Source organism: Oncorhynchus tshawytscha, linkage group LG19 (genome assembly GCF_018296145.1).
Source record: "Oncorhynchus tshawytscha isolate Ot180627B linkage group LG19, Otsh_v2.0, whole genome shotgun sequence".
NCBI classification, from domain to species: domain Eukaryota; kingdom Metazoa; phylum Chordata; class Actinopteri; order Salmoniformes; family Salmonidae; genus Oncorhynchus; species Oncorhynchus tshawytscha.
In genome coordinates, this window is record NC_056447.1 from 29,173,443 (window position 1) to 29,197,488 (window position 24,046).

The 24,046-nt window shown below is 44.6% G+C and overlaps 1 protein-coding gene across 1 annotated transcript in view; it reads right to left on the bottom strand.

Annotated features, from left to right (window-relative positions):
* rasgrf1 (Ras protein specific guanine nucleotide releasing factor 1) overlaps positions 1–23,803 on the bottom strand; it is a 40,551-nt gene extending 16,748 nt beyond the window's left edge. Inside the window, exons 1-16 of the mRNA XM_024379509.2 lie at positions 23,143–23,803; positions 18,128–18,234; positions 17,178–17,325; positions 16,217–16,312; positions 15,868–16,121; positions 15,357–15,436; positions 15,037–15,230; positions 14,489–14,598; positions 14,225–14,343; positions 13,569–13,729; positions 13,187–13,250; positions 12,812–12,954; positions 12,329–12,411; positions 11,973–12,221; positions 10,299–10,669; positions 10,041–10,160 (exon numbers count right to left, since the gene is read on the bottom strand). Of these exons, the coding sequence (XP_024235277.1) occupies positions 10,041–10,160; positions 10,299–10,669; positions 11,973–12,221; positions 12,329–12,411; positions 12,812–12,954; positions 13,187–13,250; positions 13,569–13,729; positions 14,225–14,343; positions 14,489–14,598; positions 15,037–15,230; positions 15,357–15,436; positions 15,868–16,121; positions 16,217–16,312; positions 17,178–17,325; positions 18,128–18,234; positions 23,143–23,418 (2,575 nt within the window). The 5' untranslated portion in view covers positions 23,419–23,803. The remainder of the gene's footprint in view (positions 1–10,040; positions 10,161–10,298; positions 10,670–11,972; positions 12,222–12,328; positions 12,412–12,811; positions 12,955–13,186; positions 13,251–13,568; positions 13,730–14,224; positions 14,344–14,488; positions 14,599–15,036; positions 15,231–15,356; positions 15,437–15,867; positions 16,122–16,216; positions 16,313–17,177; positions 17,326–18,127; positions 18,235–23,142) is intronic.
* Between the last annotated feature and the right edge of the window lie 243 nt (positions 23,804–24,046).

Genomic DNA, 24,046 nt, shown 5'->3' on the forward strand with positions numbered 1-24,046 from the left:
CCAGGGTCTGGAGAGGGAGGGCATCTCCAGAGGGCATCTATGTCCCCACGTTGGTGAGAGATTGGCTGTTGATCTGGGCACACATCCCTCGCCTATGGACAGCCAGATATCACCCACACCACCCAATCGCTTTCCAATAAATACTGGTGACCCACTTTGGTGCAGGACGTCACCCACTATGTCAAGTCATGTACTCAATTTAAATGTTCCCAGCATGCTCCAGCAGGGAAACTACTTCACCTTCCTGTGCTTCAGCAGCCTTGGTCACATCTGTCCATAGACTCTTTAAAGTATCTCCTTTCCGATGGGTATTACCACTATTCTGGTTGTTGACAGATTCTCTAAATCCTGTTTTATCCCTCTCTGGTCTACCTAACACTCTCCATGTCACCGAGGCACTAGTCCAGCAGGTTTTCCGGCACTATGAAATTTCCAACCGTGGTCTACAATTCATGTTGCGTGTCTGGAAAGTTTTTATGGAGAAGCTGGGGGGCCGCGGTCAGCCTCGCATCTGGGTATCGGCCACAGTCTAACGGGCAGGTGGAGAACGGAAAAGCTTTTCGGAAAAGCTGACCACGACTCCATTTTGTTGATCCCTGCCTACAGACAGAAACTAAAACAAGAAGCTCCCACGCTGATGTCTGTTCAACGCTGGTCCGACCAATCTGATTCCACACTCCAAGACTGCTTCCATCACGTGGACTGGGATATGTTTCGTATTGCGTCAGACAACAACATTGACGAATACGCTGATTCGGTGTGCGAGTTCATTAGAACGTGTGTTGAAGATGTGGTTCCCATAGCAACGATTAAAACATTCCCAAACCAAAAACCGTGGATTGATGGCAGCATTCGCGTGAAACTGAAAGCGCGAACCACTGCTTTTAATCAGGGCAAGGTGACCGGAAATATGACCGAATACAAAGTGTAGCTATTACCTCCGCAAGGCAATCAAACAAGCTAAGCGTCAGTGTAGAGACAAAGTAGAATCTCAATTCAACGGCTCAGACACAAGAGGTATGTGGCAGGGTCTACAGTCAATCACGGATTACAAAAAGAAAACCAGCCCCGTCATGGACCCGGATGTCTTGCTCCCAGGCAGACTAAATAACTTTTTTGCCCGCTTTGAGGACAATACAGTGCCACTGACACGGCCTGCAACCAAAACATGCGGCCTCTCCTTCACTGCAGCCGAGGTGAGTAAAACATTTAAACGTGTTAACCCTCGCAAGGCTGCAGGCCCAGACGGCATCCCCAGCCGCGCCCTCAGAGCATGCGCAGACCAGCTGGCTGGTGTGTTTACGGACATATTCAATCAATCCCTATCCCAGTCTGCTGTTCCCACATGCTTCAAGAGGGCCACCATTGTTCCTGTTCCCAAGAAAGCTAAGGTAACTGAGCTAAACGACTACCACCCCGTAGCACTCACTTCCGTCATCATGAAGTGCTTTGAGAGACTAGTCAAGGACCATATCACCTCCACCCTACCTGACACCCTAGACCCACTCCAATTTGCTTACCGCCCAAATAGGTCCACAGACGATGCAATCTCAACCACACTGCACACTGCCCTAAACCACCTGGACAAGAGGAATACCTATGTGAGAATGCTGTTCATCGACTACAGCTCGGCATTTAACACCATAGTACCCTCCAAGCCATCCCGAGACCCTGGGTCTCGACCCCGCCCTGTGCAACTGGGTACTGGACTTCCTGACGGGCCGCCCCAGGTGGTGAGGGTAGGCAACAACATCTCCACCCCGCTGATCCTCAACACTGGGGCCCCACAAGGGTGCGTTCTGAGCCCTCTCCTGTACTCCCTGTTCACCCACGACTGCGTGGCCACGCACGCCTCCAACTCAATCATCAAGTTTGCGGACGACACAACAGTGGTAGGCTTGATTACCAACAACGACGAGACGGCCTACAGGGAGGAGGTGAGGGCCCTCAGAGTGTGGTGTCAGGAAAATAACCTCACACTCAACGTCAACAAAACTAAGGAGATGATTGTGGACTTCAGGAAACAGCAGACAACACCCCCTATCCACATTGATGGAACAGTAGTGGAGAGGGTAGCAAGTTTTAAGTTCCTCTGCATACAAATCACAGACAAACTTAATTGGTCCACCCACACGGACAGCATCGTGAAGAAGGTGCAGCAGCGCCTCTTCAACCTCAGGAGGCTGAAGAAATTCGGCTTGTCACCAAAAGCACTCACAAACTTCTACAGATGCACAATCGAGAGCATCCTGGCAGGCTGTATCACCGCCTGGTACGGCAACTGCTCCGCCCACAACCGTAAGGCTCTCCAGAGGGTAGTGAGGTCTGCGCAACGCATCACCGGGGGCAAACTACCTGCCCTCCAGGACACCTACACCACCCAATGTTACAGGAAGGCCATAAAGATCATCAAGGACAACAACCACCCCAGCCACTGCCTGTTCACCCCGCTATCATCCAGAAGGCGAGGTCAGTACAGGTGCATCAAAGCTGGGACCGAGAGACTGAAAAACAGCTTCTATCTCAAGGCCATCAGACTGTTAAACAGCCATCACTAACATTGAGTGGCTGCTGCCAACACACTGACTCAACTCCAGCCACTTTAATAATGGGAATTGATGGGAAATGATGTAAAATATATCACTAGCCACTTTAAACAATGCTACCTAATATAATGTTTACATACCCTACATTATTCATCTCATATGTATACGTATATACTGTACTCTATATCATCTACTGCATCTTTTTATGTAATACATGTATCACTAGCCACTTTAACTATGCCACTTTGTTTACATACTCATCTCATATGTATATACTGTACTCGATACCATCTACTGTATCTTGCCTATGCCGCTCTGTACCATCACTCATTCTTATATCTTTATGTACATATTCTTTATCCCCTTACACTTGTGTGTATAAGACAGTAGTTTTGGAATTGTTAGTTAGATTACTTGTTGGTTATTACTGCATTGTCGGAACTAGAAGCACAAGCATTTCGCTACACTCGCATTAACATCTGCTAACCATGTGTATGTGACAAATAAAATTTGATTTGATTTGAGAAGACCAACAAGGAGCTAGGGATGTTCCTAAGGAGACACTGCCAGGACCGACAGGTGGAGTGGGTCCGGTTACTTCCCTGGGCGGAATATGCCCAGAACTCACTTCGTCACTCCTCTACCGGGCTGACTCCCTTCCAGTGCGTCCTGGGATGTCAGTCAACCCTGACTCTGTGGACTCCATTCCAGACAGAGGCCCCTTCAGTAGATGAATGGTTCTGGCATCAGGACCAGTGAGGCTCCCGTGTTCCATCCTGGTGATCGCATCTTGCTCTCAACCGGAAACTTCCCGCTCTACCTGCCCTGGTGGAAGCTGAGACCCCGGTTTGTGGGGCCCATCAAGGTCCTCCGGAGGGTCAATGAGGTAACCTATCATCCAGATCTCACCCTCCTTTCATGTTCCCCTCAGGCTGGTGGTTCTTGTCTGCTGCCATCTCCAGCGACACCCCTCCCTCCCCTGTACATCGAGGGGACACCCACCTATGCTGTTAGGTCCCTTCTGGACTCCTGACGTCGTGGGCGTCGGCTCCAGTACTTGGTGGACTGGGAAGGGTATGGTCCTGAGGAGTGCTCTCGGGGGTACTGTCACCTGCTCTCTCTGGCGGTCGACGTCGCCAGTCTACTAACCACCGGTCCTGGCAACCTACATTGCACACATGGACTTCATCACCACTCTGATTATTCTCCCTTCATAGAGTCTTTAGGCAGTTTTGGTTACGTTCAGTATGCTTCTCCTGTTTTGTATTTTTGTAATGTTGATTTTTAAATGTTTGGCAACTGCTTCGTGACTCCCTGCGTATACGTAACAACAATACACAAATACAATATATACATATTCCGTCTCAGTCCAGAATATGTATATGATGGCGTGTCTAGCTAGTATGGACAGTATATTAATAGAAAAGGTGTACTGCAGTAGTTATATAGGCTGAGCCTTGGCTAGACTACTGTGTGTGTGTGTGTGTGTGTGTGTGTGTGTGTGTGTGTGTGTGTGTGTGTGTGTGTGTGTGTGTGTGTGTGTGTGTGTGTGTATACTGAAAAAATATAAACTCAACATGTAAAGTGTTTCATGAGCTGAAATAAATAACGACACCAGAGCTGGACCTCCACATCCGGCTTCTTCACCTGTGTGATCGTGAGACCAATTCATTCCAATCGACTGATTTCCTTAACTGTAAGTCGGTAAAATCTTTTGAATTTTTTTTTTCAGTGTACATATGATGTGGGTGAAACGGTATGTAAACATCAGTGTTCAATGACTATGGACCTAGGGCAGCAGTATCTACGGTGCAGGGTAGAGTAATTAATCTACATTTCCAGACAAGGCCATTTTTCGGTTGCCTGTAACTTCAACTTTTTTTTTTGAAGTGCATGCCAGAATAACAGCAATAGCTGCTCAGTGAAACTACAGTTGGTAAGTACCGACTGTATTTTGACATTAAGCTGGAAAAGTTGGTGAATGGCTTCCTGGGCTTGAAAGAGAATTGTCATATTCAACATGTCCTGTAAAGACAGATTCTGGTTTGAGACTCAACCAACGGACGGTGTGAGTGGTGGCGAACTTGACGACTTGAGGGCGGTGGGTTCTGAACAACAAAGGTATACAAAAACTTTTGTGGGGGAATTATACCACAACCCAAAAAAGCACTTTGGCGAATGGAAGGAGCATGTGCTCTGCACAGGTAGAGCCTTAGACCGGAGGTGATGGCTGAAGTTTTATGGGCTCCATACCAATTGTGCTAATATTGTTTTTTTCATGTTTGTAACTTATTTTGTACATAATGTTTCTGCCACTGTCTTATGACCGAAAAGAGCTTCTGGATATCAGAACAGTGATTACTCACCTTTTTTTGAGTCAGATGCAAAGGATTTACTGCGGCTCCCAGAACCAAATCCCCGTCATTCACATGAAGAGGAGACCCTGATACAGGGGCCACAGATCTGGGTGCCTTGAGAATTCGTCAGCGAGTGTAACCCGCCTCTACCATCCGTCCTATTGGCTAACGTGCAATCATTGGAAAATGAACTAGATAAGCTCCAATCGAGACTATCCTACCAACGGGACATTAAAAACTGATATCTTATGTTTCACAGAGTCGTGGCTGAACGGCGACATGGATAATATACAGTTGGCTGGGTTTTCAGTGCATGGGCAAGACAGAACAGCTATCTCCGGTAAGACGAGGGGTGGTGGTCTGTGTCTATTTGTCACTAACAGCTGGTACGCGATCTCTAAGGTTTTGCTCGCCTGAGGTAGAGTACCTCATGATAAGCTGTAAACCTCACTTTTTAACGAGAGAGTTTTCATCTGTATTTTTGCAGCTGTCTATTTCCCACTACAAACCAATGCTGGCACTAAGACTGCACTCAACGAGCTGGATAAGTCCATAAGCAAACAAGTAAATGCTCATCCAGAAGTGGCGCTCCTTGTGGCCGGGGGACTTTAATGTAGGAAAGATTAGGTAAAACAGATTTAAGTTATCTGCATGTCACATGTGCAACCAGAGGGGAAAAAACTCTAGACCACCTTTACTCCACACACAGAGATCTGTACAAAGCTCTCCCTCGCCCTGCATTTAGCAAATCTGACCATAACTCTATCCTCCTGATTCCTGCTTACAAGCAAAAACTAGAGCAGGAAGTACGAGTGACTCGCTCAATATGGAAGTGGTCAGATGACGCAGATACTAAGCTACATGACCTTTTTGCTAGCACAGACTGGAATATGTTCCAGGATTCATCCGATGGCATTGAGGAGTATACCACATGAGTAATCGCCTTCATTAATAAATACATCAATGACATTGTCCCCACAGTGTTCGTACGTACCAGAAGCCATGGATTACAGGCAACATCTGCACTGAGCTAAAGGCTAGACTTTTATAAGAAATCTCACTATGCCCTCTGACGAACCATGTAACAGGCAAAGCGTTAACAGGATGAAGATTGAATCTTACTACACCGGCTCAGACGCTTGTCGGATATGGCAGGGCTTGCAAACTCTTACAGATTACAAAGGGAAGTCGAGCTGCCCAGTGACACAAGCCTACCAGTCAAGCTAAATCACTTCTATGCGTATTTCCAGGCAAGAAACACTGAAGCATGCATGAGAGCACAAGTTGTTCTGGACGACTGTGTGAACAAGCTCTCTGTCGCCAATGTGAGAAAGAACTTTAAACAGGTCAACATTCACAAGGCCGCAGGGCCTGACGGATTACCAGGATGTGTGTTCAGAGCATGCGCTAACCAACTGGAATGTGTCTTCACTGACATTTTCAACCTCTCCCTGACCGAGTCTATAATACCCACAGTGGGGCAAAAAGTATTTAGTCAGCCACCAATTGTGCAAGTTTTCCCACTTAAAAAGATGAGAGAGGCCTGTAATTTTCCTCATAGGTACACTTCAACTATGACAGACAAAATGAGAAAAAAAATCCAGAAAATCACATTGTAGGATTTTTAATGAATTTATTTGCAAATTATGGTGGAAAATAAGTATTTGGTCACCTACAAACAAGCAAGATTTCTGTCTCTCACAGACCTGTAACTTCTTCTTTAAGAGGCTCCTCTGTCCTCCACTCATTACCTGTATTAATGGCACCTGTTTGAACTTGTTATCACTATAAAAGACACCTGTCCACAACCTCAAACATTCACACTCCAAACTCCACTATGGCCAAGGCCAAAGAGCTGTCAAGGGACACCAGAAACAAAATTGTAGACCTGCACCAGGCTGGGAAGACTGAATCTGCAATAGGTAAGCAGCTTGGTTTGAAGAAATCAACTTTGGGAACAATTATTAGGAAATGGAAGACATACAAGACCAGATAATCTTCCTCGATCTGGGGCTCCACACAAGATCTCACTCCGTGGAGTCAAAATTATCACAAGAACGGTGAGCAAAAATCCCAGAACCACACGGGGGAACCTAGTGAATGACCTGCAGAGAGCTGGGACCAAAGTAACAAAGCCTACAATCAGTAACACACTACGCCGCCAGGGACTCAAGTCCTGCAGTGCCAGACGTGTCCCCCTGCTTAAGCCAGTACATGTCCAGGCCCGTCTGAAGTTTGCTAGAGAGCATTTGGATGATCCAGAAGAAGATTGGGAGAATGTCATATGGTCAGATGAAACCAAAATATAACTTTTTGGTAAAAACTCAACTCGTCGTGTTTGGAGGACAAAGAATGCTTAGTTGCATCCAAAGAACACCATACCTACTGTGAAGCATGGGGGTGGAAACATCGTGCTTTGGGGCTGTTTTTCTGCAAAGGGACCAGGACGACTGATCCGTGTAAAGGAAAGGATGAATGGGGCCATGTATCTTGAGATTTTGAGTGAAAACCTCCTTCCATCAGCAAGGGCATTGAAGATGAAACATGGCTGGGTCTTTCAGCATGACAATGATCCCAAACACACCGCCTGGGCAACGAAGGAGTGGCTTCGTAAGAAGCATTTCAAGGTCCTGGAGTGGCCTAGCCAGTCTCCAGATCTCAACCCCATAGAAAATCTTTGGAGGGAGTTGAAAGTCCATGTTGCCCAGCAACAGCCCCAAAACATCACTGCTCTAGAGGAGATCTGCATGGAGGAATGGGCCAAAATACCAGCAACAGTGTGTGAAAATCTTGTGAAGACTTACAGAAAACGTTTGACCTCTGTCATTGCCAACAAAGGGTATATAACAAAGTAACTTTATAATAAATATAAACTTTTGTTATTGACCAAATACTTATTTTCCACCATACTTTGCAAATAAATTCATTAAAAATCCTACAATGTGATTTTCTGGATTTTATTTTCTCAGTCATAGTTGAAGTGTACCTATGATGTAAATTACAAGCCTCTCTCATCTTTTTCAGTAGGAGAACTTGCACAATTGGTGGCTGACTAAATACTTTTTTGCCCCACTGTATATGTTCCAAGCAGACCACCATAGTCCCTGTGCCCAAGAACGCCAAGGTAACCTGCCTAAATGACTACCAAACCATAGCACTCACATATGTAGCCATGAAGTACTTTGAAAGGCTGGTCATGTCTCACATCAACACCATCATCCCAGAAACCCTAGACCCACTCCAATTCTCATACAGCCCCAACAGATCCACAGATGACGCAATCTGTATTGCACTCCACACTGCCCTTTCCCACCTGAACAAAAGGAACATGAGACTGCTGTTCATTGACTATAATACGTTCATCAACATAGTGCCCTCAAAGCTCATCACTCAGCTAAGGACCCTGGGACTAAACACCTCCCTCTGCAATTGGATCCTGGACTTCCTGACAGGCTGCCCCCAGGTGGTGAGGGTAGGCAACAACACATCTGCCACGCTGATCCTCAACACGGGGGCCCCTCAGAGGTGCATGCTTAGTCCCCTCCTGTACTCCCTGTCTACCCACGACTGCGTGGCCAAGCATGACTCCAACACCGTCATTAAGTTTGCCGACGACACAACGATGGTAGGCCTGGTCACCAACAACGATGAGACAGCCTATAGGGAGGAGGTCAGAGACCAGTCAGTGTGGTGCCAGGACAACAACCTCTCCCTCAAATTGAGGGCTTCGAGCAGGTTGAGGGCTTTAAGTTCCTTGGTGTCCACATCACCAACAAACTATCATGGTCCAAACACATCAAGACAGTCGTGAAGAAGGCACAACAACACCTAAATCCCCCTCAGGAGAATGAAAATATTTGCCATGGGTCCTCAGATCCTCAAAAGGTTCTACAGCTGCACAATCGAGAGCATCCTTACTGGTTGCATCACTGCCTGGTATGGCAACTGCTCGGCATCCGCTTGCAAGGCGTTACAGAGGGTAGTGCGTACGGCCCAGTACATCACTGTGGCTAAGCTTCCTGCCATCCAAGACCTCTATACCAGGCGTTGTCAGAGGAAGGCCCTAAAAATTGTCCAAGACACCAGCCACCCAAGTCATAGACTGTTCTCTCTGCTACCGCATGGCAAACGGTACCGGAGCGCCAAGTCTAGGACTAAAAGGCTCCTTTAAAGGTTCTACTCCCAAGGCATAAGACTGCTGAACAGTTCATCAAATGGCTACCCGGACTATTTACATTGACCCCCTTTTTTACGCTGCTGCTGTTCTCTGTTTATTATCTATGCGTGGTCCCTTTAGCCCTACCTACACGTACATATGACCTCAATGACTTCGACTAACCCATACCCCGGCACATTGACTCGGTACCGGTACCCCTCATATATAGCCTCGTTGTTGTTATTTTATTGTGTAACTTTTTTTACTTTCGTTTATTTAGCAAATATTTTCCTACTCTGCATTGTTAGTTAAGAGCTTGTAAGTAAACATTTCACCAAAAGGTCTACACTTGTTGTATTCGGCGCATGTGACAAGTTAAATTAAAATTTTATTTTATTTGGTCTGTGTACGTGCCTGGAGCTGGGACAGACAACAAAAGCCTTCTTCACTGACTGTTTTGTACTAAAACAATCTCGTTACCGGGGGCGGCAGGCTGGGAAACACACTCATGCTGTAGTTGCTATGACACAAGTATCCCCAACACCTACTCATTCCTAGAGCTGGCTTTCCCAGCATGTTCTTATTCTCGCCTCGAAATTACAGTCTGCATGAATTTTATCTTGTGTGGCGGAGTTCATTGAACACAAAGTTTAACATTCTTTGAGTATATGCACATTGACAATTGAATAGGCGTAGAAAATACTTTTTCTCTATCATGTTTGACTATTTCTAATAAAGACAGAGGATATAACATAAATAGGGAAAATGCATATAAAAGTAACAATGAAAATGGGTGCTTTGATTTCTTAATTCTGACTCTGTTTCCCATGTAAAACAGGAGAGCATATTTGAGTTCTTGATAAATATGGCATTTTGGCTGAGGGGAGGACGCAGGTGGCATGCCAGCATGTGATCCAGGTGCTCTGGTATCATGGCACTGAGTGATAATGACACCACTGTGCAGTCTGGGACACAATGTACCTGAAGAGTTTTTGCATTTCAAGTTTTTGGGGGTGGTTGGCGACTTGATAGGAGACGTTTCCGGGTCTGCGTCATCGCTCTGGTTTTGGTCAATGTCACTTTCCTCCGGAACTGAAATATCTACAGTACACCAAGTGAAAAACAGGTCAGTACATACCACTTTCTAGACACGTCATGATTCAAATCCTGCGCTATATTCTTTTTAAGAAGCACCAATAAGGACATAACCCCCCTCCCACTGCCCCTTAGCTGGATTACCTTGTTTAGACACAATGGTCTCCTCTGCCTTGTCTGTCTTGCCCTCTCCCTCGTCAGGGATCTTACTGGTGATGGGGCTGGTGACATAAAGCTTATTGATGTCCAAGGTGGTCTTGCTGAAGGGGGACATGGAGGAGTACATGCTTGCATAGCCGTTGGAGGAGCAGCTAAGGGCGGCCAGGTCCAGAGCCTTGCCCCCAGTGATGATGGGGATGTTGAGGGAGAGTTTACGGCGGCGGTTGGGGGACGATGTCTTGGTGATGGCCAGGGGAGGGGGGGAGGAAAACTTACGGCTGGCCCTGGGGGATTTGGGAGGCTCCCCATATAGGAGTTTATTGTTCTGACTGCTGGCGAAGAACAACTCCAGGGATCTGCAGCAGTAAAAAACAACACATTTTATTGTCGTCAGAAGGATGTACTGTAGCTATGTACTTTAGTACTTAAGTGTGTTGCAAATAACAAGGAGATCAGAATTATCCATGTCTTTTTGTGTTGTATTGATAGTCCTGTGTGGCTTAGTTGGTAGAGCATGGCACTTGCAGCGCCAGGCTTGTGTGTTCGATTCCCACGGGGGACCAGTATGAATGAAAATGTTTGCACTCACTACTGTAAGTCGCTCTGGATAAGTGTCTACTAAAATGTAAATAATTCAATACATTGTTAACAGCAGAATGGTGCTTCTGCAGTCGTGCTTGTCTTTTTTGTTGCTGAAAACCTCTCCCACTCACTGCCACCCTCCTTGCGACCTCACGGGTTCCCATAAATAGTACAGCGAGTGACAGAGCAAATAGCCATGCTGCTGACACAAGCATCAGAGTGGCGGTGGCTCACAGAGACATGACAGGCTCCACATGAAAACATGCTGCATGGTGTGAGCATGGGGAAGGAGCTCCCCCTGATCTGAGCCTGGGAGCTAGGCTCACTCTCCTGGGCCGGAGAGAGGGTCTGCTCTGCTCTGGTCGACAACATGCACCATAAATATTTCATACTATAGATTCTCTGCAGAACAGAGAGGGTGGGGTCCTGCAGCAGAGAGGCCAGTTGCTAAGGTGACAGCGACAAAGCCCTGCTGAGACGCTCTTAGGCAGGCAGAAGAAGAGGCTGGGCCCAATTACTGCCTTCTCACACAGAACACACACCAACCACACTGACACACACAGACATGACCTCTACCCAGCTCTCCTCACCTCACCTTCCATCACACACACAGACATGACCTCTACCCAGCTCTCCTCACCTCACCTTCCATCACACACACAGACATGACCTCTACCCAGCTCTCCTCACCTCACCTTCCATCACACACACATGCAGGCACGCAGACACACAAACACGCGCCCACGCACCCACCCACACACACGCACAAACACACACGGTAAAGAAGTAATACTGTGGGCTGTGGAAAAAGAGCTGTGAGGAGATCAGTGGTGGGCTAGAGGAGAGAGAGGCAGCCAGAGGAGGCCAGAGGCTGCTGGGCCTGTCAGGGGATGTTATCATCACCAGCCCTAACTACAGCCCTCTTTACTGTGTAGGGGCCATGGCCATGCAAAAACACTGACAATGTATCATCTTTAAACAGCACTGGGCATGAGATAGATTTAGAGATTTCTCTGACTGTGTTGGTCAAAGTCTAGACTAAATCGTAAAGCAGTAGCAGCTCTTTTATGGCCTTACCGGGCTGGGATGGCACTGATGGGCTTTTTGTAGATAGTGATGAGCTTGTCCAGCACCACATCGGCGCTGGTGAACACGCGGTAGGAATGCAGGAAGGTGTTGAGGAAGTCGATCGAGAGGAAGCGCAGGTCGGTCAATCTCTCTAGAAGTCTTTCCACACTGGCATAGCGGATCTGCAGCACCTTACATGAGTTCATCATCTTACTGAAACGGATGTCCACGTCATCGCAGTACAGGCTGGCGTCAGACCTGCTCACAGAAAAAACCCACAAACACATGAAAACACTACAACACACAAATAAAGGCACCATGATAATCCCATTGACTGTTTGGCTATAGTTGTGAATGGGGCTTACTTGATCATCTGTGGCACGGTGACTTTAGAGTTCTCCTCAAATGCATTCATCATAAGCCCATTGCAGCGGATGTTGTCTATGCACTGTAAGGGAGAAGAAGGGAGAGGAAAGGTGTGAGTACAGCCACTCTGCAGACTGACATCCAGGCCCCATGTCTCCCTGCTGGAGACAGACAGACATCCAGGCCCCATGTCTCCCTGCTGGAGACAGACAGACATCCAGGCCCCATGTCTCCTTGCTGGAGACAGATAGACATCCAGGCCCCATGTCTCCCTGCTGGAGACAGACAGACATCCAGGCCCCATGTCTCCTTGCTGGAGACAGATAGACATCCAGGCCCCATGTCTCCCTGCTGGAGACAGACAGACATCCAGGCCCCATGTCTCCCTGCTGGAGACAGACAGACATCCAGGCCCCATGTCTCCCTGCTGGAGACAGACAGACGTGATGCATGCAGAGTAAAGCAGAGCAGAGCAGACGTGCCTGGCTGATGTCACTGGTCCAGGCAGATTTCTCCTGTCGCGAGGAGGCCACCAGGATCACTGTGAATGACTGGCCTTCTTTAGGCTCCACCACGATTTTAAAGTCCAGGTGCTCCATGTCCTGTACACCCTTGTCTGGTTTGGCTTTGGGCAAAACAAACAGAGGTGAACAGGAGAAATGGGTCATTACCATGGCATAATGAGAGGTTTATTGTGCTTGTAAATGATGATGAACAGATGACACTTGCAGGGAGGCTATAGCTACTATACTTCATAAAAGTGTAATACTAAACTTATTATATGTTACACTCTACATACAGTAAGCATATGTGCTCCATATTTCAGTGAGGTAGGAATGAAACAGTGCGGTGCTTACACTCATCATCTGTCACCTCGGGGTCTTCCAGAAGAGTGCAGTCAATAAGAGACACCACGCCATTCTGAGAACAACATACAATATGCATTAGCACACTCACAAACACATTCCAAGAATCCCCTCCATTACTGAATAATCAATAACAATATGACTTACATTATTATGTAGCAACACATATAGACCTACAGGTCAATAAACAGAGTAAATCAGCACCCAAGTAATAAGGGACTCCTTAAGAGGATGTGTTGACTTCAATATCATAGGACCATGATTATATGTATTGGTATTAACGAAAGCCTCATCTATGTATTGTCATTTGTTTTGGTCCAGGATGCATCTTAAGAGATTGTATAGTAGGCTCAGCAGCCCAGGGCAGGCCCACCTTGGTGAGGTGCAGCTTCCCTCCAGAGCCCCTGGTGCAGATGATGACATGCTTGGAGAAGAGGAAGCACTGCCTCTCCCCTTCCTTCTTCAGAGTCAGAGAGCCCAGTCGCCCACGGGTGATCTTTCCCTTCTCACTCATTGGCACCTGGATGAGAGAGCCTGTGTGGCAGAAGGGGGAGAGACATACAGCAGGGTTGTCCAGTTAGTGATGAGGACTCACAGATTAACTGTACTGCAAGACTGGGAGAGGCCTCTTTCACCTGTTCAATGACTTTGGGGGATATATACATACTGTAAGGTTAAACCATATCTCTATATGATTTTCCTCGTCTTTATATGTCCATCAAAGTCCGTTGGGGATGTATGACATTTACAGTCCCTGACTCACTGTCGGATTGCCTCCCAACAGCCTGATTACCCTTGGAAATGAAAGAGTCAGCCCACTTTCAGTACATGCTATAAAGGCAGACAGGATTATATCGCCCAAGCCGCTGGTTAAGTCTTTCCTTATGGAGGCTCAGGTAGGCCTATGGAGGTTTGAAGTTGTGATAACACAAAGGCAGTCAAACAGTTGCGAGGTAGAAAATCCACCTCTATGATTCTGTCTTTATGTGGGATCTTGGGTTCCTTTGTGTATCTTCTCTCAGAGCTTACCTTGTCTGACAAACGTCTGGCTGGTGTCAAGGAGGATCTCACAGCCCTCTACAATCATGCGCTCAATGGCCAGGTTCTTCCTGATGTTCTCTGTCTCACTCACCTCGTCATGCATGATTCTAGGGGCAGAGAGGTTGGTCTTTTCACATTTGGAATGTCATTGTATTCACTTTGTCAGTGTGTATGTATTCTGTACAGTAAGCATGGTAAACTGAGGTGTCCTGTTTGCTGCTTTGGCGCTATAAGGTGGTAGCGCAGGTATACCTGGACAGCTCCTCCAGCTTTGACTTGGCGTAGTCCAGACTTGTCCTCTCCACATGCTCATGTGGTGTGTGGGCCAGGAGCTCATGGAGAGTAAGAATGTAGCGGGGAATCTGGAGTGACAGAAAATTAATAGGGGCAGGTGAGTTACACACACTTGCATACAAGACACACACACACTGACACAGACACAAACACAATCAAACTCATTGCAGCAGATCAGTAGGGACTTCTATGTACATTCACAGTCATCAGCAGAAATGTATTACCAACACAGCAGAGTCCAAAGTAGACCCCAGTGGAGCAGACTGCACGGAAACTGCATGCCTTGCCAGAAAATAGCCATTATGAAACCCTGAGCTTCACAAACAACCAGTTTATGTGTTTATGAAAAAAACAACAGGGATATTCATGTGAGACAAATATCTGCTCTGTTGTTGGTGATCAATGGAGGAGCCTTTGTCTGAAGAGAGAGAGAGCTGTTTGAGCTGAGAGACGGGGACTGGACAGTCAATGAGAAGACAGTGGAATGTACAGTACTGTATGCCTACCTGGAACATGGGGTAGGTGAGGAAGGTCTCCAGAGTCCTCTCCTCACAGTCTGGCTTGGCCTCATACTGCTTCAGCAGCTTGTCAAAGTCTCGGTTCTGTTTACAGTGTGCCAGGATCTGCAGACTGTATTGGTGGTTCCTCACAAACTCCTGGTAGATGTTCAACATTGGCAGCAGGATGTCAAACAGGTCAGCTGTGAATAGAGAGGACCAACAAGTGAATGAGAGATTGATAGATGATGTATGAGGTCAATTGGGACATAGCATTATCATATTCATCCATCCATTAAATGACCCTGAAAAAAGCACAGTCAGCTTACCCAAAACTAATGTTGGCCAGCTTGCTATTCTTGCTTTCAACCCTTGGTAGAATATTTGATGCAGAAACATGATGGTCTCACTAAAGTAAAGGGGAAATTAACAAGATGTTAAGTGTCCATTCTGAGAAAAATATACACTAGCCATAGTTAGGTGAAAAGGATTCAAACATGCAACAGTGAATATGCCTGTATGTGCAAGTGTGTTAAGATGTTATACCGCTGCACTTGCCTCTTGACAGGTCGTCATTGCAAATAAGAATCTGTTCTTAATTGACTTACCTATATAAATAAAGGTTAAATAAAATACAAAAGAAACATCTTAGAATGAGGCTTTGACACAGCATAATGCCATTACATCTCAGGGTTATTATGTTTTCATTATCGTCCATAGTTGTAATGCATGAACATAAAATCCCACAGCATTGAGACAGTCATATCACTGTCTCCCTGAGAGAGGTGAGAGACAGCAGTGTGAGTGGTTAGCTTGGCGTGATCATCTACAGCTGCACACCTGTTGAGGAAGATGCTGCTGACGTCGTCATGGGTGATGGGTGGTTTCTTGGAGCTGGCGGCCATACGGAGGGGTCGGAGGAAATTGTTGACCAGGATGTGGAGCTGCTGGACGTACTCAGCCTCAGAGTCCAGCATGCTGAACACCACCTGGTTCCTCTTCCTCATGCTCTCGGCGTGGGGAGACCGGATGTAGTCCTGGATGATGGTCTTCCACTTCCTCCTGCACATCCAGCCTCGTAGGAAACTCTGCACCTAGCGGACCACGGGAATCAAAGGTGAGTTTCTTTCCTGCATCATTGGCAAATACACTGAAAATAGAGTAGAACATATTTTGTGTAAATATGTACTTTTTTTATTTTCTTGAGTTCAGAGTCATCATCTTCACTGGGGTCGGCTGTTGGACTCGACTGGATCTTCCCATTGTCTTTGTGCAGCCCGGAAATCTGCCAGAGAGGACAGCCACAGACAAGATCCACCAGTCATCATCACTCACAACCTGCTCTCCAAGTTTCCTCCTCACTTGACAGCGTATTAACAAAGTGACTGTGTCAAATGCAATTAGAGGCTGTCAAAGCTGCCAGCTCTGACATGTGGTAGTGGTGGTGGCAATACTAACTCTGTTCACTTGGCTGATATCTTTACATCAGCACTCATTTCCATTGGTTAGAAATGCAGACTCACACTGTGTGATACTGTGCTGCTGTACATAGAAAAGCCATACATGTGCTGCACAAAAGAGCTGGGAGCTACTCAGAACTGTCTGAAGGTAAGTGTCCCCATTTACTTTGTATAGGCTGAAAGAGTTTATTGTTATGTTTTTTTTTGGTGGGGGAGGGGGGGGGGCACTCTGTATAATAAAGCCTTGTTCATGCATATTCAGCACACCATTTCATTTCAAGCCCCACATTTGCACATTAAAGTAACATGACTATTTGATCTGAAGAATACAGCAGGGAACATAGCTCTATTGGAGGGATTGCTTATGAGTGGAGATGTAAAGTGGTGGGTCTGCACACATCTCTTTGTGACAGAGCGGCCCTCTCAATCTTTCCCAATCTCTCTCTCTCTCTCTCTCTCTCTCGTATTATTCAATAATATAGACATAAAAAAACAACCTAGTACAGTCATTATCCATTTTAGTTCACTCAGATGACAAAATCCTAGAAATCTTGAGCGGTGCTCCTGAGAGATATTTCACTGTACTGTAGTTGCGCTAGATCCCACACACGCTCCAAACGCTTTCCTGTGAAGTACAAAATAAACACAACAATCCCCCACTGAGGCAGAAGGAATCATAATGAATATTACCTCTGATTTTAGCCGTTCAATCTCTATTTCCCCGTCCTCTATCTGTTGTCGAAGTTGCTTAGCAACCGTTTTCTCTGTCTCTACGATCTGAATTAGATGGAGATACTTCTGCATGAGCGTCTCGTGCTCCGTGGCCAGGTTCCTGTAACTGTGGACAGGAAACACACACTCACACACACTGCAGCAACTCTCCACTGGCATGTTTCCATACTTTCAGAGGTACAGATAGACACACTCAAGACTGTATGCTCCCCCATGAAGACTGTATACATCCACCACTCTACCCCTGCCCTACATACACATGTGTACCCATACAGACCTCAGGTCTATGAACAGCCTCATAATGCAGTGGCGTAAATATTAATATCCTTTGTGCTCAGTGAAGTGTAGCTACAGTACATTGCTGCACATGTCTCGGCAGATAACCAACCAAAATACAGCAGGGCCATATTGATAAGAATATCCTCAGAGCAGTGCCCAAATCCACAGTCACAATAGACCACCAATTATCACAACGGCACTTATTATTTCACAATGATTATTATACAGTAAGCTACATCACCAGTCACCCTGTTTCATTCAACTGAAATGACACAATACCAATTTACCACTAACAGTTCAATAACAACACCTGAAACCAGAGTATATCAGGAATACGGTTCAACATGAGCTGCATACAAACTATTACCTCAGGTGACACGAATGTTTAAAAATCCTTCTCAAGTTCCCCATACAGCATTTCCCCCTAGAAATGTTTGTCAAAAACATTGCCTTAATGCTGCATGACAGTTCTATCACATCTCAACAGAGTCAAGTTGTACATTTCAAACCATACATCATGCCTTATCTAAGAGATTACACCCATCCACACAGTAGACATCAATAATAGCACATGTGTGTGTTAATGTAGGTGTTGACTGGTTAGACAGGTTGCAGTAGAGGCCTGGTACCTGGCATGTGTTATTGCAGCCACCCATTCATCACCGTCCTTGACATCCTCTGTACGCAACTCCAGGGCTTTCTGGTTTTCATGGGTGAAATTTACAGTGAAGTAGTACTGAAACACACAGAAAACAACACATTACTACATTGCATGGGTAGAGCGGCATTTGGATTCTTTGTTTTTTAATGTATGAGAAAAAGTATTTTCTCAATCCATAGAAATCTAAATGAGCTATCATATCATACCCACAAAATGCAACGAAGAGGTCAGACAATGCACAGTACAGCAGCTACAACACAAACATAGTTACACAAAAATAATATTTTAACAGAAGATTATGAAGAGTATTTCTGGCCAAAAACATCAGTGTCCTGCAGAGACACACATCATTGAAACCATGAACCCTCTCACAATCTAAGCTTGTGTGTACCCTTTCTCATTGCTGACATTAGGGGAGTACATTGCACAGATGAGGGTGGGGAAAGGAAACCCACATCCTCACCCACCAGCTCGATCAATGGGGATTTTAGTAGAAAGCCTCTCCTGACTGTCTGGCTGCCTGGCCGCCTAACCGCCTGACCGCGTTACCTCCTGACCGGCTGTCTGACCGCCTGGCTGCCTGGATGGCTCCGGATCCCAGGAGGAAAAGCCATAAGACATGTAAGCTGGAGGCATTGCCAATTACATAACTGTGCACTACCTGTTACCTAGCAACTCCACTCTGTGCGAATGGATAGGCTCTTAGCACTACTTGTCTCACTCCATTTTAACTAAGCTGGCCTTCTCTACGCTGAATTCCCCAGCACCAATAGGTCTGTGTACGAAGCATCACAGTCACTTAACGATCATAGACCATCCACATTATCTGGTGGATTAAAAGTTCATTTCAAACCTTGCCAGACCCTGTTTTGTACATATAGTACATTTCTTAAATGTTGTACATTTAAATCATTAAAATGTTAGCTGACATAGGCTAATTGAGTGATTGTCAGTGTCTAACATAAAAAGAGGAAAACTGCTGATGCATAACCACATTTTGAAATTACACCTTGGGTATTCTACTATTCTAACACTCAACAATAAGTTCAGACCCTGATTGACTTCCTAAAAAAAAACATTGAAAGTGTGTGTGTTGTGATTCAACATATCCTAACTTTTCTATCCTCAAATAAGAATCTCAGTGCACTTTTCTTTTGAAAATATACACCAAATACACCAAAACACACAATGATTGGCACGGCAAGATAGGAAAAGATCAGCGCTGCTTGGCAAAAGAACAGCCTGCATTATCACATCTCACACATTGGAATCACACTCAAGGTTAAAAATGTGACTCGTAGTGTGTACTTTGGCAGCAGCCATGTTGAGGGAATGCCAAGCCTAATCTTTGGCCAACAGGAACCCATCAACCTGCACCTCATCACTATTCATGGCTGAACGGTATTCATCCTTCCTTCAAAGATAATCGGATCTATTTTTTTCAGGGATGCATGCTTGTTGTTGTTGTAGTTTTCCTTCATCCTCTCTCTAAAAGCAGAGAGGCTTGTTTAACACACAGCCTTGTTTAACACACAGCCTGTTTAAGACACAGCCTGCTTCATGCTTTATGTTTACAGCTGAATCACAACACACACACACTTTCAATGTTTTTTTAGGAAGTCAATCAGGGTCTGAACTTATTGTTGAGTGTTAGAATAGTAGAATACCCAAGGTGTAATTTCAAAATGTGGTTATGCATCAGCAGTTTTCCTCTTTTTATGTTAGACACTGACAATCACTCAATTAGCCTATGTCAGCTAACATTTTTTTAGATAGTTAAGAAAAAACAGAACAGAAATACATCAGCCATCACTGGTTGCAGAATGCTGTAAAATGCAGCTGTTCCCCAATGGGCCCTGGCCCCTCTGAGGTAGTGCAAGGAACACATTTACAACAGATAGCGGTTGATTGTGTTAATAGTGGAAGGGAGTGGAGGCGTGACAACACACAGATACTCTCTGCAGTTCCCTGCAAATAGGGTTGCCATATGAACCATGGGCTAAAATACCTTATCATCGTTAGATAACGGCATTTGGGGATTAATTGAATGTGGGAATAAACACTCAAATCCAGAATTGTAATGAGTTAACAGATCAAAGGTCATTCAAACTCCTGATTTTGATGCAAATAGAAGAAAGGCAAAAACGTCTACTGACCTGTTATTCTACCTGGGGCATTAACACTCTCTTTAGAAAGCACAGGCACCCGTCTTTCTGAGCTTTCATCAATATGGTGGCCCCTTAAGCTGTCAAACTTCACAACGACCTGCATCATTTGAATTTTACTTCACAGTCAAATTTCGATTAAAGCTGCCAATGTGTGAGGGCAGAAATGAGGGTGAGATAAATATGGTTATATGAATAATACAGTACATTGATTAGAAACCAGCATACCATGACTATTGAAGATAACATTTAGTTTAGGACTACTTGGCATCAAAGGATCTTCCCTCTGAGACGAGTCCACTCCCCTAACCTATTTTAATCAACTTTCATATTGTATTTTGTCTCCGTTGTTCATTCAGTTAAGCCTTAAACTCGATTGAACTTTGAGAGTCTACATCTCAAATCCATTGTCACAGATTTAGGCGGTTGACTGTCTCTGTGCCGTCCTATTTCTTATCATTCAGGATGAACTTAAAAACAAGGTGCATGGTCTATGGTTATGCATACTCATAAGGCATACATACACTGCTCATTCTCCTATATTAATGAAATTACGTATAATTTATTATTTATTGCTCATCGCTCACATTGACTGGCCAATGAATACTCACTAATGTGAGAAAACGGTGGTGTTCATGTTTTTGAATAAACAATTACAATGAGAAGTAATGTATGCTGGCTTGGAGATGTTATTAGGATGCAATGGGGTGTGACAAATATATTCTGAGCTATGTAACATTGTATTGAGTTGTGAACAGAGCCTGTTGACTCTGGCAGCTATGGAGTAAGACAGATGAGAAGGGATCATTCCTTCACAAATACAGACTCACAGACTATCAAAACAACATTATAACCTTGTATTTTGTTGCAGTAAGCCATCCAATGATCATGTTGAAAAGGATGGATCAAAAGATTCCTGACAAATTCCTCTAAAACAATTTGCACGTTCATGATATAAGGAGTTTTCATTCTCTAATGAGGGGAACTGGGAGAGCAAAATATTAGCCAATATGCCACATATTGCTTTGTCAGCACAGGGACAGCTGTTCACAGGAAAGGCCTGGACTCTCTTTGGACTGAAGCCTATACAGTCATGGATAGGGACTGCAGCCCTATAGAGTCATGGATAGGGACTGCAGACAGAGCAGAACAGAACAGAAGTAAACAGAACTACTAGCAGATAGAGCCTCAATCCAATGATCCTACACACAAAACATTCCACAATCATTACGTCATCCTTCATGTGCACAATATTAACTTTCCATTTCAGTAATAGAGAACACAAAGATTGCAGCACCATTAATTATTCTGTTTTTCATGACTGTTTTTTGGAAGGAATGTTAAACAAGATGAGCCATATAATAAGATGAAAAGTATCAGTTAACCATCTTATTGAAGTAAGGAAGTAGGATGTTATGGCATCTACTTCTACAGGTTTAGGCTTCTGCAGAATTGTAAATCATATGTTTCATTAGTTAAAAGTACTGGAGAGGAAATAGATTTTTTAGCTACTTTGCAACTACTTAGCATGTTAGCTAACCCTAACCCTTTAACCTAACGCCTAAATTTAACACTAACCTTAACCCTTTAACCTAACTCCTAAACTTAACCCTAACATTAAAGTGCCTCGGATTTACTAACAGAATAATACAAAATGCTCTGTGACCAGGTTGCAGCCTATAAGAAATGGGTGATGAACATCCACAAATGAATACATACTATATGAAACGTAACATATCATACTAAATGGAGTGTCTCGGATTTACATAAAGAATAATACGAAATGATCTGAGACCAGGTTGCAGCATCATAGGCCCACAGTAGAAGCCAATCAAGACAAACGATTATGTTTTATTTTTTCTTCCAGATTTGAACAGCCTCATCCTCTGATCCCAATGTGAAGGAATAACTCATCCCATTTCTATGTTTTTATGTTTTGTACCAAAACATGAAAACAATAGTGACGAAGACCCCATGCCCGTTGTTTTGGCGTACGGTCTTGTTACTAAACAATATTTGCTGCAGACTCAGTTGCCGAGGTAGGATGCTATTAATAAAAACAGTGCGAGAGTTATATCAATACGTCAAACTGTGATATTACGTCAAATATCCGCAAGATGGCGACTGTGGTACGCAATACCTTTAGCGCAATTTTGTTGAAAAAAGAAAACAGTGTCACCAAACTTCACTGTGAGATAACATTACATTGGTTTGACAATAATAGTTCCATGTCAACCACATGTTTTTTTTAAACATGTAGGCCTGTAGACCATGTAGAAATACATTGTTGCCAATAAATTGCCTGTTTTTTTGTCTAAAATAATCAACCCTATATAGGCACAATGCAGCAAAACCGAATGAATACTTGTTAATAAAATACAATGAAAACAATGCAGAAAACCGCGAGGCAGCTCGGTATTCAATTAGGTGTTTATAATGGAATCATTAATCCGATGCATAGATTACATAACACACGCACGCTGAGCAAACAGTTCTTTATTGAATATGATAGAGACCAACTGTAGGTCATAATTTAACTGGACTGTAATGTAATACTTGCTGTGGATAAAGAGGGATAGGATAAATAGCATAAATAATGGGGGGGGGTACTTATCCCCAAAATATATATATGCTACATGTACTCATAACGCTGAACCGTCTGATTCACATGATAACCTGCTTTCCACCTCATGAGGATATCTGCACGCCGGTAACTCGTGCATCATTCATGTTTATTTAATGACAACCTATAACTTTACAGTCGTAAAAAAAAGACAAATGAAACAACGTTGTGAACTTGTATGTGTGTTATTCCTACCTGCTTTTCTAAACACTCTTTGGATGATTGTGATGGTTTAGGTGACGGCGCTCTGTCACACACACATCCCTCCAACAGGTATAATCCCGCAGGTCGAGAGCTGGACTCGCTCTCAAAATAAAACAGCATATTTTGTAATAAAGCGAACCACTTTGTGTGCCATTTTGTGTTGTCTGAGCTCCTTTTGCTCAAGCAACCTCGTCTCGTACCATCCTTCTTTGCCAAAAGACCCAGGTAGGTGACATGACCATCATTCAGTCGTATTCCCTTCTGCATTTTTATAAAGGAGACTTTGGTTAAAAAAAGCTACTTGTTCCTTACATCCTCTTAAACCCGGTACACAGACAGACGTGGACTTTCTGATTGCGGACAAGCAGTAGTCCGCTCTGCCCCTGCATTTACCATGTTGGCATGAAGTACAAAAAGAGAGAAACAAAACAAAGAACACGGATGTATCATCCTAAATTCGTTTAGGATATTTTAGGGCTTCAATTCCCACATTTCTACACAAAAATAAAGAAAAAACAGACCGACTATGAATTTAAACGGAGACAGGCAAATGAAGATAATTATAGCGTGCGCGAGGTGGTTTGTCGTATTCTCACGTGAAATCTCCCGAAAACAGTGAGCTGAGCGAGACAGCGGAGTCACGTGACGTATCTTCGGGAAAACACATTTCAGAACCTTGGACAGCGAATTCAAAACAAGTGAAAGTGAAGCCGTCGCGTGAGCAGTTGTTTTCATGCAAGAGATACCTTAGTCCTCCTGACTACTCTCATTAACCAAACATGGAAGTTGTATTATTCGTGAATTAACACTACTTTTTGAATCTAATGAGATGGAATTGTAACTCCTTGTTACTCAGAGAACGAAAAGCACACATTTCACAGGGCAGTCAGATAGT